The sequence below is a fragment of the Culex pipiens genome, chromosome 2 (assembly GCF_016801865.2).
Source record: "Culex pipiens pallens isolate TS chromosome 2, TS_CPP_V2, whole genome shotgun sequence".
NCBI classification, from domain to species: domain Eukaryota; kingdom Metazoa; phylum Arthropoda; class Insecta; order Diptera; family Culicidae; genus Culex; species Culex pipiens.
The window spans coordinates 83846367-83861802 of record NC_068938.1 but is presented as its reverse complement, the minus strand read 5'-3'; the positions used below and the strand labels follow the sequence as shown (position 1 = coordinate 83861802).

Below are 15436 nucleotides of genomic sequence, written 5' to 3'. Positions count from 1 at the left end.
CTACTTGACAGCTCGTTCCAAGGGGACCTTAGTTGATCCATCGAAAAAATGTTGTCTTGTAAATTTTTTTTTGCATTGAAATGAAAAAAAAAGAAATGATCAGAAATTGTGTTTAATCGTGTTTTTTTATCGTTGTACATAAAAATTGACATAGGGCTTTAGTACCCAATTTGGGAGATGTAATTTTAGAAGTTTTAATATTACCTCTTTTATGATGTAATTTTACCTCAATTTAGACTGAAAAAGCGTCATTACACCAGAAAAGTGGGAAAATTACACTTTTCTGACATAGAAGATTTTTTTTCTGTGTGGGTTACAACAAAAATTACTGCATACTTTTTTTTACATAATATATCAGCAATTCCCCACGAAAACAGCATGGAAAAAAAACAAAAGTGCTCGGATCGGGCTCAAAATTTTTCTGGGAGTTCCCTGGCCGAAATAATAAGACCCGTATTTTTTTGTTTGGCCATTACGGTGACCTAAAATGGTCTGAAATATGGCCATTTTCGTCGATTTTCGCAAAAACCTTTTTTTTCGAAAAATCATAACTCCTCGCCATTTTAACCGATTTCAATTGTCTTATACGCAAATGAAAGGTGATAAGTCGGCCTTTCAAAGAAAAATAGTAAGAAGTTTCAAAAATCTAACCTAACTTATGAAAAGGGCGTATGAAACATTAAAATGCCGTTTTGACGGTGTCTGGACCAAAGAGCCTATGTCTGGAAATATTTTTATTGGATTCCCCGGACATTTTTACATAAGTTACTTAAAAATGGGAGGAGTTCATAACCAGGATTCCGATATATAATTTTTTGAAAATAAAATCCGTGTTTTTTGACGCGCCGCGCGCAAAAACCGGAAAATGACGAAATTGGCAAAAAAACAACTTTTTTCACTAAAACTACGATAACTTAAAAATTTCAGCGATGACCTATAGATGTTTGGGTACCAAAATTTTTGTAATTAAAAGACGCAACTTTTGATACCCAGACATGTATAGGTTATCGCTAAAATTTTGAAGTTATCACAGTTTTAGTGAAAAAAGTTGATTTTTTGCCAATTTCGTCATTCTCCGGTTTTTGCACGCGGCGCGTCAAAAAACACGGATTTTATTTTCAAAAAGTCATATCTCGGAATCCTGTTAATGAACTCCTCCCATTTTTTAGTAAGTTATGTAAAAATGTCCGGGGAATCCGGTAAAAATATTTCCAGACATAGGCTCTTTGGTCCAGACACCGTCAAAACGGCATTTTAAAGTTTCATACGCCCTTTTCCTATGTTAGGCTAGATTTTTGAAACTTCTTACTATGTTTCTTTGAAAGGCCGACTTATCACCTTTCATTTGCGTATAAGACAATTAAAATCGGTTAAAATGGCGAGGAATTATGATTTTTCGAAAAAAAAGGTTTTTGCGAAAATCGACGAAAATGGCCATATTTCAGACCACCCTAACACGGCGTAGGTCACTCTAATGGCCAAACAAAAAAATACGGGTCTAATTATTTCAACCAGGGTACCCCCAGAAAAAAATTGAGCTCGATCCGAGGACTTTTGTTTTTTTCCATGTGTTTTCGTGGAGAATTGCTGATATATTAAACGCTATACAAAACAAAGCGAAAGTTGACCCCCGAAAAATTACATTTTTAAGAATGTTGGCTAAGTTGTGTAAATTAAGTCAAACTTTAGGGTTGGATCAAATTTGCTTAAGTTTATCTTTTCAATGCATTTTAAAGAAAAAAGTACCGATTGAAGAATTGATTTTTGGCAAATTTTTAGGTCAAGGCCGCACACAATGGAGTGCTGAAAATTTGAAGCATTAAATTACGTCTTTTTCATGCTATTTGATAAAATCACATTGAAAAAGATGATGATTTCACCATCGATATTTTCATCAGATTCTGTTGTTAAATTACACATTTTTCTGACACGAAATCCTTACGAATGAAATTAGTTAGAAAGAAAAGGTAATTTTACACTTCCAAATTTTCAGTTCGTAATTTTTCTACTTTTGTTTTACTTTGTGACTTAGTTCCCTAATATGTTTTTTTATGTTTAAATAAATTCGAAGTGTTCAATAAATGATGGCTGAAAAAAAAGAAGCTTGAAGAAAAATGCATTGTTCTAATAAAAATCTAAAAAAAATGCGCAATAGAGGGTGTATTTTGTTTTCTAAGCTAATTTAATTAATGTTGTCCTGAGAATTGTTTATCTTCTTAATGTTTTGAGAAATTTATTCTTAACGAATTTTGACATTTATTTTATCTTACCACAACATTTTGTCCACTGTAAAAAATACAATCTCTTCATCGAACAGTATCTTTGTAGTCATCAGCCAAATTCCAAACATCAAAGGTAATCGTGAGTAAAATGACTTGTAAACGGACTAAAATTGACGGGTCCTGTCGTCAGCTCCAGAGGGCAGATGTGCGCGAAGTACCTCAAAAAATGCAGATTACTCTCCTTCATGAAAGCTTCAATTACGAGCTCGTACGTTTACTTTGCCAAAACACTTGCACTTTCGTTGGGGATTCCGAGGGGCTTTCGTGATCGCTCCCGGGGACGAACGTACCTTCGAGTTTATGATCACGGGGATGATTCAATTTGTGCGCGCTGAGTGATGTTGGCTGCAATTTTTCAATACCAGGTTGTCACTCCTCCTCGTGGTCCTGATTAATGGGACGCGATAAAGAAGGGTGGGTAATTTGGGTCCTTAATATGGCAGGTGATGCCCGCGCTGGAGAGTTGCCGATGTAGGGTAATTGCAGATAAAGGAAGACACGGCGAAAACGGATCATTTCGTTGGGTTGGAGTACCCCACGAGCGGGGCTAACAATGTTGGAGTCGTTTTGCCGTGGTCCACGACTAGTCCGAGCAATTAAATCCGTAACAAAAAGGTTTCCCACAGAGGTTTGCATAAAATTAGCACGAAAGTTTTCCCCTTTAGCGCGGAGCGTAACTCCGCGTTTAACTGCACGCACAAAATTAAGCCAATTATTTTGAACGCTTTTCTGAGCGGAGGGTTTGTTTTTTGCTGGTCTCGGCTCCTTAGCAGTTCGCCGTGGGTGTGCTAGGTTGACGTATGTTTAGAGAGGATTAAAGCAAACAATAAATTGCTTTAGTAATCAAATAATAAATTGTAAAATCTTCAAAATTGAACCTGCAAACCTCCATGATCACTTTAATGATTAATATGTTGATGTCAGTAAACTCTACAGTTTCGTCAAGGCATGTTAGATTTGGGCTCCCTGAACATGCTCCAATCGATAGAATCGAATTTTAAATTTCAGGTACAAATGCTATGAAATCATCCTATCTTTGCTACCCCAGCTGCCGTGGGTGCGCATGGTTGCTTTGGATAATTTCATGACATAAATGCCCAAAATTTACAATTTTATTTATTGGCGGGAAAATCACTAAAATTCAATTCGGTCGATTGGAGCATGTTTCGGAAGCCCAAATCTATCATACCTTGACTAAACTGAAGCGATTACTGACTCCAAAAATGTCGAGTTATGCTATTGACAATATTGCCCAACGGTGATGGTCAAGATCAAAAAAATCGCCAATGTGACAAGCGAGCACACCGCCGTGGTAGTTTAGGGGCGGTGGTGTGACCCATTGCGCCAGGTCCGAACCATTAAGGTTGAGCATAACCGTCTGTGTGACTGCTGCTGCTGCTGCTTCATCTCGAAGGGATCATTTCGGGCCGTTTTGCAGAACATGCCGGGTGGGTATAACGACGCGCGGCAACATATACGATTAATTAATATGGTCATTGGTGGAGGTTTGCGGTGCTGGGGTGCTGAGTACGTTTTGTGGGGGATCCCAAGGGGCGGCGGCGGTTGGAGGTGTTCACAAAGGTTTCGCGGATTTTTCAAAATGGCAAGAAATTAAAATTCATTTATATAAAACTTGCCCGTTTATAGTTTACGAGCTCTCTCGTGGGTCCGCCACGGCATGGCGGAGTTTGGCTCAGAAGGAGTTACAGTCGTCCGCGCAAGAAAAGAGGTGTGTTTCGGACCTTGGCGCGTAACTTCGCGAAACGCCGCATGTTTCGCGCGCGTTTGTGTGTGTTTATACGGTCTACTTTAGAGTAGCATGGGCCGGGTTGGGTTGGTCTGTCAGCAGCAGCACCCCGTTTGTCATTTTCTTCTCGGGAGAGAGACAGAGAGAGGAACATAATCAGTGTGGATGTGCAAAAGCGAGTTTTACGCTTGCCATTATAAATTTATGTCAGTCCGAGCGGTGGCGGCGGCGTCGACAGTGGCCTTTTTATGACCCACAGCATGGCACAGAACTGCTGAACAGCAGCAGCAGCAGCCGGCCGGGATTGGTCCAGCGAAAGTCGGCAGATTTGTGTGTTTTGCGCGGTTTTTTTCTTCTTCGCTTTTTGCCTATCGTCAAAGTGGCAGAATTTTGCGGTTTAATTAGTGCCACAAAAGTGGTAATTATTGCTGCCTGTAACAGCGGAGCCGGAGTCATTAAGTAGGGGGCCAAAAAGTACCCTTCGGGCAAGAAAAAGGTTACCCTGGCCGGTACGGTCGGTGGCGAGACATTTGAATTCAGAAGCTGAAAATCGCGAAGGGGTCGTAAACTGCCATTTTGGCGAGCTGGGAACGCCAAGTTTGGGGCGACTTCTTGGAAAAGGTGTTACAGGTGGATTGTAGAATTGTAGCGATTGTCTTGCTTCAACATAAATTCTCACAACCAAAAAAGCATGCTTTGCTCCAATCAAAATATTTTATGCTTAAACATGCTCATTCGCCCTGATTTGCTGCACTCTGATATCTCGGAGAGCAAAAAAAGTGCTACCTACCCGGTGATTGAACCCCCGCACACCCGAATGCGTTCTAAGCACCATGTAACTACCATTAGATATCCCAGTTCGAGTCAACGCTGGATCGTGCGTCCACGCGGACAGGCCTATGATTATCCACAGTTTCGTTTTGAGCCCCCTTGACGTATATGCACCAAGGTCCCTATAATTTCCGGGCCTAATTTTCAAGTCTAAGCAAAAGCGAACCGAGCGACGACAAAAAGGGACCACGGACTTTAGGACCTTAGGCTTAGAAAAATTGACGGAACATTTCGCATGGATCGAGAGCAGACACACACGCGTGCCCCGTCCACGTCGATCCGGACGAGCTCTACGACGAAAAACCAAGAGAGCAATCAATTATAATTACGTTTTGATTATGCCCCGAACGCGCACATATTTGCGTCTGCCGTCGATGCCTTCGGAGTGATATTCCTGCGTGGACAAGGACCGCTCCAGGATCCTAGGACACACTCTTCGAAGGGATTTGGAATGCTCGCTGGAGCAAGTGGTTGCATCTGCCGGGATATCGGGATGGTATTATAAATTGGTCATTCAAGCCCGTAGGAAGCGAATCTCTAATGATATCGCTTCCAATCAAAACGGACCCCGTTCGTTGTCATCATTATATTTTGCTACCATAAAACGAAGCCTGAACAGCAATAAATTAGTGTGGCAGAAATAAAATGCACGGCCAAATTAAGCCAGTCATGGGGAGCGTGCAAATGACCCATCTATACAATGCTGGAAGATATCTGTCTTTTAATGATTGCAGAGAGTTTATGATGGATACCTCTACCGCAGAGTGCGCAGGATCGTTCAGAGCGGGGGGCCCTCTATAAATTGGTGAATCTTTGTTGCACATCTAAGGTGCACCACGTTCGCGGATTTTGCACGGTTATAAAGACATAAATTGTTAGGGTGGGACGTACGCGGGATTGATGGGCTCTTCCGATTGCCACAATGTTGCCTGGAGATTGAGTGTCAGTTTGGAATGCTTTCAGTACACAGTAAAAAATAATGTAAATTTGGAAGCTGTAATTTTGACAGGTTGAAGATTACCTCTTTTATGATGTAATTTAACCTCAATTTAGACTGAAAAAGTGGCATTACACCAGAAAAGTGGTAAAATTACACATTTCTAGAGGTAAAATTACACCATTTTTCTGACATAAAAGATGTACCCCTTCCCAGATGTAATATTACCATACATTTTTTTCTGTGTACCAAACAACTGGGGTAAATCGGGACTACAGTCTGAATAGGGACAGCACGCTTAAGACTTGACGGTACTAAAAGTTGTAGAAGAATTCGGGCTATTTAGATCTTCAAGTGATATCAGAATACAATATATTTGACTCAGTCGCTTTTTTCAATTTATATGATGATGAAAACGAAGACCCCACCCGTAGTAAAAAAAATGTGTAAATTTGGAAGGTGTAATATTGGAAGGTTGAATATTATCTCTTTAATGATGTAATTTTACCTCGATTAAGACTGAAAAAGTTACATTACCCCAAAACGAGTTCAAATTACACGTTTTCAGTGATAAAATTACACTTTTTTCTGACATAAAATATGTACCCCTTCCCCGCCAACTGAAATGAAATCGGAAAACGTTGAGAGCGAGTTGTGACGCTATAACCACGGCAAATATTGTCAAGGGCATTCGTGGAAATACAATGTCCCATCCCAGAAGGTCCCGGAGTACCAAACCTTCATAGCTTGGTGCTCCCAACAAATACAACCAAATCTCGGAGCGTATGGTGGTGTGTCCCCACGCTTCTTCCTCCCCTGTCGATTCAGAATTGTGTTGTTGTTCGAACACTTTGTGCTCAAACTCAAACCTATTACGAAATCATCTCTGCGATACGGCTTTACGCAGTAGGCCTGGCCGCTTTTACGCTTGTGATGTTTCAATGCATTCTAATGCAATGGCGCACTGCAAATGTTAATAAATGACAAGAAGAGTGCTAGGCGTCATCTAACCTAAGGCACTCTCCAGGATCCCTTCGAAAGATTGGCTGCGCTAGGGTCTGATTAGATTAGATTAGATTAGAAATGAAATCGGAAAACGTTGCCTCAATCCCATTTCGATTTTGGTGTCACTTTGTTCTATAAGGTAATTTTGGTCCCAGATTGCAAATCCGAGATCCATTTTTCAATATCTCGCGACGAAAGGGCAGTACGACCCCATTCATTCCTGAGCATTCGAAAAAAAAAGTGTTTTTCAATAATTTGCAGCCTGAAATGGTGATATTTGGAAATTTGGTAACAAGGGACTTTTTTTGTAAAATTGGACACCCGATTTTATGGCGCTCTAAAAATTAAAAAATAACGTGCTTTTCATCGAAAAAATATATAATTAGTCTAAAAACCTTTGTCATTTTCCGTTACGCTCTTGTAAACAATTTCGGACATGTTATTATGCGAAATTTTATGTTCTTTTCAAAACTGCAATAACTCAGAAGGGTCATTTTCTCATTTAGAACACAATTTTTCATTTAGAGATTTAGAGCGTAATAATTTTTAGCAAAGTTGAGAGCAGATAAAAATTTTTGATATTGAATCGTAGTTAACCAACTACCGCCAATTTTTTTTCTGGGTTTTTTTTCCGTGTTTGTGAAAAACTTGTTTTATAACTATTTGAGCAATTCCAGCTCAATCAGGAATTTTTCTGGTACTTTTATACCCAACCCTGTCCAATGTCAATGAAATTTTGTAGACATGTTATTCTTGACCTATTTAAGCAATTTTTGTGTATATGAAGCCAATTGTACCCGAAAACAAGAAGGGCGTAAGTTATACAAATATTTTTGTATTTTGCAATTTAAAAATTACTGTATCTCGAAGCGAAGTGGTCAAAGACAAACTTGTAGTAAATTGGACGGGCTTTCTGAAAAAAAAAATACACTGAAATAAAAATACACGCCACTTCCATAAGATTTTTTGATTTTTAAGTTTAAAAGTTAAATTTGAAGGTGATGCCACGATTTTTTTTCGTTCAAAATTTTTGAGGAAATAGCCTAAGATGTTACAAAAAGACTGACGAATAATGCAGAATGGTATGTCTCTCCTAAAAAAATACAAAAATCATCTACTAAAACTTGTTTTTCGAAAAGTGGTCTAAACGTCAAAATTTTTAAAAACCAATAGTGGGAATCGATTGCCCAGACAATTTTAAATGGAAGTCTCTATATTGACCTTTGTCTTATGTCCAATCCTTGTGAAGATACAGCGGTTTCAACAATTAAAATGTCGAAAAATACGATTTTTTGTGGTTTATGGCATTTTCTATATGAGAGACTGGATTTTTCAGTCTCGTAAATATGTTTACCGGAAAGATCGTCCAATTTCCCATAAGTTTGCTTTAGACAGCTTTTAAATTTAACTCGTTTTAATATTTGCGTAAGTTTATTTACTATCCAGGTGTATGCAACCCCGGGACTGCATTTTGTAGCTTTTCTCGTTGTTAGGAAGAGTTTTCCTGAGAAAAAAATGCAAGGGAATTGGAGGCTTAACATTGCAAAGTAATGCTGGAAAATTTTGAGCTTCGTAGTATGAAAGCAGCTTGAATAATTTGCAAAATTTTAAAATGTTGTGTCTTCATCTATTTTGTTATTGGACTTTTAATACGTTTTTTGGGCATGATAAAAAAACATTTATTGTTATTGTATATATTGATTAACAAAGTTTTTGCCTTAATCTTCATTTTTTATACATAGACAAGTCTAAAAACATTAAAAACGAATTTTTGATTAAAATTTCAGCATTAAGCGTGGTTGGGGCAAATTGCACCGCTGTGAAGCTCCTTTGTAAAAACAGCGGTGTCATCTAGTGGTGACTAGTGAAAACAGCTTTTAACTGGTGCATTTTGCCCCAGATGGTTGTTTAAAAAGAACCAAAAATGTTTTTATAAATCTGTTATTTTTAATCAATTTTCGGAGATTTAAAGTTTTTTTTTTCTCTTGGATGATATTGATTAATAGTTGTTTATGAACATCTAACGAATTTTTTTCACAGAAATGCTGTTATGCTTGAGAAATCACAGTTTCCCTTAGGGAAATGAGTTTTTATTCGAAGTTACAAAGTTCACAAAAATGCAGAAAACAACGTTTTGTTTTGAAATTTCAGTGGCGAAAATGATGTAATCAACATATTAATGCTTGTTTCATACTAAGTTGCAAACAGAATTGTAAAATTTTACTGGTAATATCTCAGCTGGTCCATCAGACAAGCTTACAACCATTTTGAACGGTGGTAACAAATTTTAGACAGTTTCAAACTTGAGGCACTGCATAATTTGTGCATCAGCAGTTGCAGTGCCGGTGTTTCGCTCCTATCCAGTCTTCAAATCTTCAAGATCTTGTCTTTTTTTCATCTCACAAGCCTTTCCTAAATTTGACTAAATTATGGTTGCATAAATTTGGAATGCAAATTATTATTGCTTAAATTTGTGCAGTTAACAACTCAATATTTATTCATTTAAACCAACTCTTAATGCAGACTCGCATTTCCCCTCCCCCCCCTCAAAACCCTCTAATTGACGTATAATGTCGCGACTCGTGTCCCCCTGGATGCCCTGCAGCGCGGGCACACCTTGGGCGTGAGTTGCAGCCCAGGAATGCCACCAACAGGGTTTTAATTTGGTTCGCCGCCGTCCAGCAATGTCGTCGCAACATGATCCCTATTATCATAATAAGGGGGGTTCACTCTCTATTCTAATCATAATCGCGAACGCAAACGGTCTGCATCGTTGACGGAACGAGAGGACCCGCGTGTGTGCGTGTTTGATTTAGGGCCAGAAAATTGACTTTTTCGGCCAGCGGAATGCATCTTTGCGACAGGCCGGCAGGAGTGCCAATCAGTGCATCTCATCAGCAATTTGGACCCTGTCTAAAGTAAACAGCGATGTCCTCTGATGAACGCTCATTACGATGCTCTGCGGCCAAGGACGCGCGCGCGTTTTTGGGCAAGAAGCTTCCGAAAGGGGGTTCCCATCATCCACACTCTGTAATTTGTCGCGTCAATATTTGAATTTACGCGGTTTGATGCACGTGCCGTCATCGTCTGAAAGGCCCATGCAAGTCCGCGTTGACAGCGGATGGCCTGCGGGAAATTTGGCAAAGGATGGTCTGGCAAAATTTGATTTAGATGCGAGCGCGGAATTTTGATGTATAACCGGCGGGAAAGTGTCCAAGGTCCGCGGCACACTTTGGCTTCGGGGGTACAGGTGACTGGAAACGTGTGCTGCTTATGTGTCGTATATTCTCGCTTCATTTAACGAGCAATCGATCATTTTGTCGATGAAATTTTATGAAGTTCATTAAGAATGTCATACTTTACATGTTAGATTAGTATTTAAAGTACATTTTTGAATCATCATTGATTTTCATGATTTGATTTGATATATTCATGGTGAAAGCTATAAATTGAGACAAATTTTCTTCATTTGTTTGTTCCCCGATCCCCACGTAGTTGAAATAGTTCACCAAGAACGTGACCTAACACCCATTTCTACCTGGCATGACGACAGTATCAAACACTTTCCACAGTGAATTAGCTACAACTCGCGTTATGACGATGACCAAAATAAGTCTTCCCCATATCTACACCGGGCATCCAACTCCAGTCCGTGTATCGATTCCCGGTAGCCTCGAATGCCCATGTAGCACGCAACGCAGACCTTCGCTGACCGGTGCATTCCTGCACATCGAGCCGCGAATCCTCCTGCCAGTTACGGATGCACGACAATCACCAGCATTCCCCACCGACATAAGGTCCTACCCGATATTAAAAAGCATAAACATATTTCAGACGACAGATCGGTCAGCTTCATTTTCGTCAGTTGTCTTGTTGTGGAAAATTTCCGATTCAGGTTCGGAAGCGTTAAGAAAGACATCATAATTATACGTCCCATCAATCAATTCTCTCCGCGTTCACACAAACACACACACGCGAGTTGCATATTTTTATGACGAACGGAACCGGCTTGGCCAAGGGTACCCGAACATCGGAATCGAAACGCCAACAATTCGGGCGAGCTTTTCTTATCATGCTCGAAATCGAAAATGTGTCGTTAAATTGATTTAAAAACCAGATCTGTACCTTTGTTTGCTAATTTCTTGACAGCTTTTTGCTGAACGAACGAACCCTCCCGGAATCTGTTGGTCCTGGACCTCGCCGGTTGGCCACATGAAGATGGGTGATTTATAGTGGCAGTCTGCGGAACGAACGACGCGTTAGCAGCATCACTTTCATGCCTCCAACGGACTATTCCGGTGCAGCAACCGCCCGGTCTGGGATGAATTAATGAGCAACTGAAGATGACGTGACGACGACGACGGCGATGACGATGCCGTATGGTATCGGTTTTTATTGGGGGCATCCAATTTCTGGTGCAGCTCAGATTTTTAGGACGCGGCGCGAAATTTCGGTTATCTGTGATTGGCGATCTTGTTTTTACGCCAAACGGACCAGTTTTGTTTTAATGTTTATTAACAAGCTTGAAATTGTTAATTGTGGCAATGAACCGGAAGGGGGAGTTCAGCGAAACTTGAGCGAAACAATGTAACGCGTCGAGTTTGATTTCAATTATGTCACACTCATTTGATCTTCTTGGACGAATTAGTTCGATTGTCACCAGAGTAAATGCACTGTATAGACGGCTGAGAGAAGAATGACCTCGTTTTGTGTGAGAGGATCATGGTAAGAACGAGTGCATTCTGCTCTCGAATTTCCTTCTAAGGACCCCAACATAAGTTTCATTTATCACTTTAATAATTATCTTAATAAAATATCGAATAAATGTTACCGAAAATGGAATGTAGGGTATCCAATTCATAGTTCATGTTCAGTGCTTGTTGAGACTCGAAACTTCAGTGATGTATAATACTGACCAACAAAAATGGCAAAATGACTGCACACTGCGTAGGCTCAACTCGAAGGGAAGCATTAAATTTGGGGTCCTCAGAAAAACGTGCATTTTTGTTTATATTTGGACAGAGCCGAATGGTTTTTATACAAAGTTTGTATGGATAATGAGGGCTGTTTGTTGCTGAGTTGCGATTTTTAATTTTATTTATTTTTTGATTTTAATAAAACTTTGTCCATGCATTCCTTATGTCAAAAGTAGTAATTTTGCATCATTAGTTTTTCCTTACAAGTCTCCATACAATTTTGAGGGCTGGTCATACAAAATGAGTATGGAAATAAATGGAATTCTGTACCTTGAAATATGATTTTCTATCGATTTGTGTCTTCGGCTAAGTTGTAGGATATGATTAGAACTTTTCGAAAAAATAAGTACACGGAAAAAACCGTTTTTTTACTTTTTACTTTTGAAATTAAATTTACAAAATACTGTATTATTTTAATTTTCAATCCTAATAAATGAAACTGTTGTGAAATTTTCTGATCTCTTCAATAAAAAACAATTTTCAAAATTTTAAAATCCTGCTTTCTTTTCAAAAATGTCTACAAATAGATAATGTTTCTAATTTCATAATTTAGACCAAATCTTGAAATTTTGAAAATTGCGTTAAAGTTTAACTTGAAAATCAGATCAATAGTTTCCGAAATATCGCCAGTTGAAAATTACACGCTAATTAGGTTACATCTAGAAAAAAAACATTTCATCGATTCGAATCCTTCGTGAGGCTATATTTAAACTAATAGCACGATTTTCATTGTTCAATTGAGAAAATTGTAAGAAATTTCCTCAGCTATTCAAAAAAGACAGTGTGCTTTTCTTTCAAGAAATATTTTAAAAATGCAAAAAACGGATAATTTTCGATTTCAAACTCAATTTTGCTTTAACAAATATTTCCAAAAAAAAATCGAAAAATGAAAAATACTTAAAAAAATAATTTAAATATTTTTGAAAAATTCAAATTGCACCTCAAAGCTTATGCTTTACCTCGAGTTGAGCCTGCACTAGGGTGTCAAGAAAATTGAAAATTTTGAAAAATCCTAAGAGATGGCCCGATTCTTTAAGGAGCGTCCTTTTATTACGTAACGCAAAAAATAAATGATATTTGGACCCCTGCCCCTCGTAAAAAATTCCATACAAAATTCAATAATTTTGTATGGAGTGTAACATGGCCTTCGTTTAAGGTCGCTTTTGATCGATGAAGTTTAGATGGAAAAATCACAAAAATGAATAAGGTAATGCAAAAAAAAAAAAAAAAAAAAAAAACCAAAAAATGTATTGGATCTTTGTCAAGTGTGAGATTCTTATGTCAAATTTTATGTCAAACAACAATCCGCAAAACGATCCGAGTTAACACTGACGAGTTATTAGCGATTGAAAGAAGACGTTTTTGCTTGAAAAGATTTTTTTTCACTAATTTTAACGATCTAAACCGACCGTTTACCCTCACTGAATTGGAACTGTTACTTATTTTTGCCTAATGAATCAAGTCAGGGGGTATCCCTGATGTCGTTTTATTGTCACCCTAGCCTGCACAGACATTTTATTGTTCGATGTTATTGGATTCAACATTTTGGCAAACTGCTCAATTTCCAAACAAAATGTCGTTCAGCAAGTCCACTCTGAAGTCTCCCAGGATGAAGCAATCGACTCAGTCATACATTCCGCATTGCCACCGGAAACAAATTAATTATCCAAACAAATTAATTTTGCTCGCTTGTCAAGAAAATGCTGAAAAAAAAACATTGTTCTTTTTACTCTTACCGATCCAATAAATGCCTTTGTAATTGCGGCATCAGCGCTGAAATTGAAGCAAGGCGGCAAGCGTTAAGATTCCACAGTGGCATAAAAACATTCTTGGTAACGCAATTTGCAAAAAAGGGACAATAAATAAAGGGCACGCAACGCCAAACGTGCAAAAATATTTGGTTCGCTTCTTTTTATTTTGTTCACTGGCGCATCAAAGCCTTTTCAGGAAGTTTGATATTATGTCGAGATCTTTTTAGTATTATTTTAAGTCTATCAGGGTTGAAAATCTCACATTCAAATATAAAAATCAGGAAGATCTTCACCTACCAAGGGATAAGTTTCACACAAACCGCGACCGAATAACCTCAATAAGCAATCGTCCTCCCTTTGTGTATCTCCCTACAGACAAACCCCATTGATAGTGTTCTCCTCGCTCATTCCAGGTCAAGCAGGTGTCAACCAGCTCGGCGGCGTGTTCGTCAACGGTCGGCCCCTGCCCGACATCGTCCGCCGGCGGATAGTGGAGCTGGCGCTGATGGGCGTCCGACCTTGTGACATTTCCCGCCAGCTTCTGGTGTCCCACGGTGAGTTGGTTTGCCGACGGTCGGCGGCCAGACCGAACAGTTTGAATTGTTAATAATGGAATTATTTCTCACTCACTTTTATTTTCAGGCTGTGTCTCGAAAATTCTCACCAGGTTCTACGAAACGGGTTCGATCCGGCCGGGATCGATTGGCGGTAGCAAGACTAAGGTGGGTGCCCACTTCGAAATAGAACCGTTTTGCCTATCAGTCGGAGGGCATCTTAATGACGGTGCAACCCCTCTCAGTACAGTTGAGTGCCGATGGTTTGGTTTAACCCTCCAGGCTACGCTTAGAATTTTGTTTGGAGTTTTTGGTTTTTCAAACTATCGCGGTTTTACTGTACGATTAAAAAACATCGAACAAAAAAGAACATTTAATGGAACTATATAAATTTCTACCACGCACCACCCCTTAATGAACTGTGAACAAAGCGCGAATGAAACGATGAGACGCGTCATGCAAATGACAGGTCCGGTATCTGGCCAGGACGGATCTTCGTGTTTTGGAATATAGTGCTACTGTGTGGGACGGGAATGCGTGATCCGTGATCTATGTAAATTCGTTGCTCGCAAGGACACTATTGTGTAGGGTGGTTCGCGATGCGGTGGTTGTGATATGAAATATGGTTGGTAATTAGTGTTAACGCGACTCAATATGTCACTGTCAGGTTTAATTACAAGGAGCAAGTGGTTTGTAGACGGAGACTATAGGGAAGCATGTAGAAGATTTTTGGAACTTGGTTTGTACAGAGCCAAAAAAAAAAAAATGGAATGATCTAATAAATCTTTTTACAAATTACACAGTAAAAAAATGATGGTATTATTACATCTGGGTATTATGAATGAATTTGAATTTAAATCTAAATTTTATCGGTTTCTGCTGAATTACTTCAAAAAGAGGTATATAATATTCAACCATCAAATTTTTCAACTTTCAAAAATTCAACTTTTTGTTTGTGATATTTTTAGGTTATTTTTGAATGATGACCAGTTATATTTAATGTCCGTAATTGGATTGTAAAATTGAAATATTGATTTCGTGTAAATGTAAATGCAATTTCAGCTTGAAATTGAAGTTATAAGGGGCGATGTTGTGAGTTCCATGCAAATTTTAGGAGGGTTACTTCTTGTTATATTTTCTGATCTTTTTTATAATTTTAATTAGGAAATTTAGAAATTCAACCATACATTTGAAAATTTCGTATTTATATTTAAAAGGAAAAAGGAGCCAATTTTATAAATGTACAGTCCAGACTCAATTATCACAAAAACCAATATCCGAAGTTCGATTATCCGAAGGTTTGCATGAGATATCGAATCATGAACAAAAAAAGGTTCGTTTTTTTATTTTCTT

The 15436-nt window shown here is 38.7% G+C and overlaps 1 protein-coding gene across 2 annotated transcripts in view; it reads left to right on the top strand.

Moving 5' to 3' along the window:
- The window catches only part of LOC120426261 (paired box pox-neuro protein), a 166901-nt gene that overhangs the window by 125716 nt on the left and 25749 nt on the right, over positions 1–15436 (top strand). For both annotated transcript variants that reach the window (XM_052707943.1, XM_052707942.1), the window contains exons 3-4: positions 13943–14083; positions 14172–14251. In XM_052707943.1, coding sequence (XP_052563903.1) covers positions 13943–14083; positions 14172–14251 — 221 coding nt within the window. The remainder of the gene's footprint in view (positions 1–13942; positions 14084–14171; positions 14252–15436) is intronic.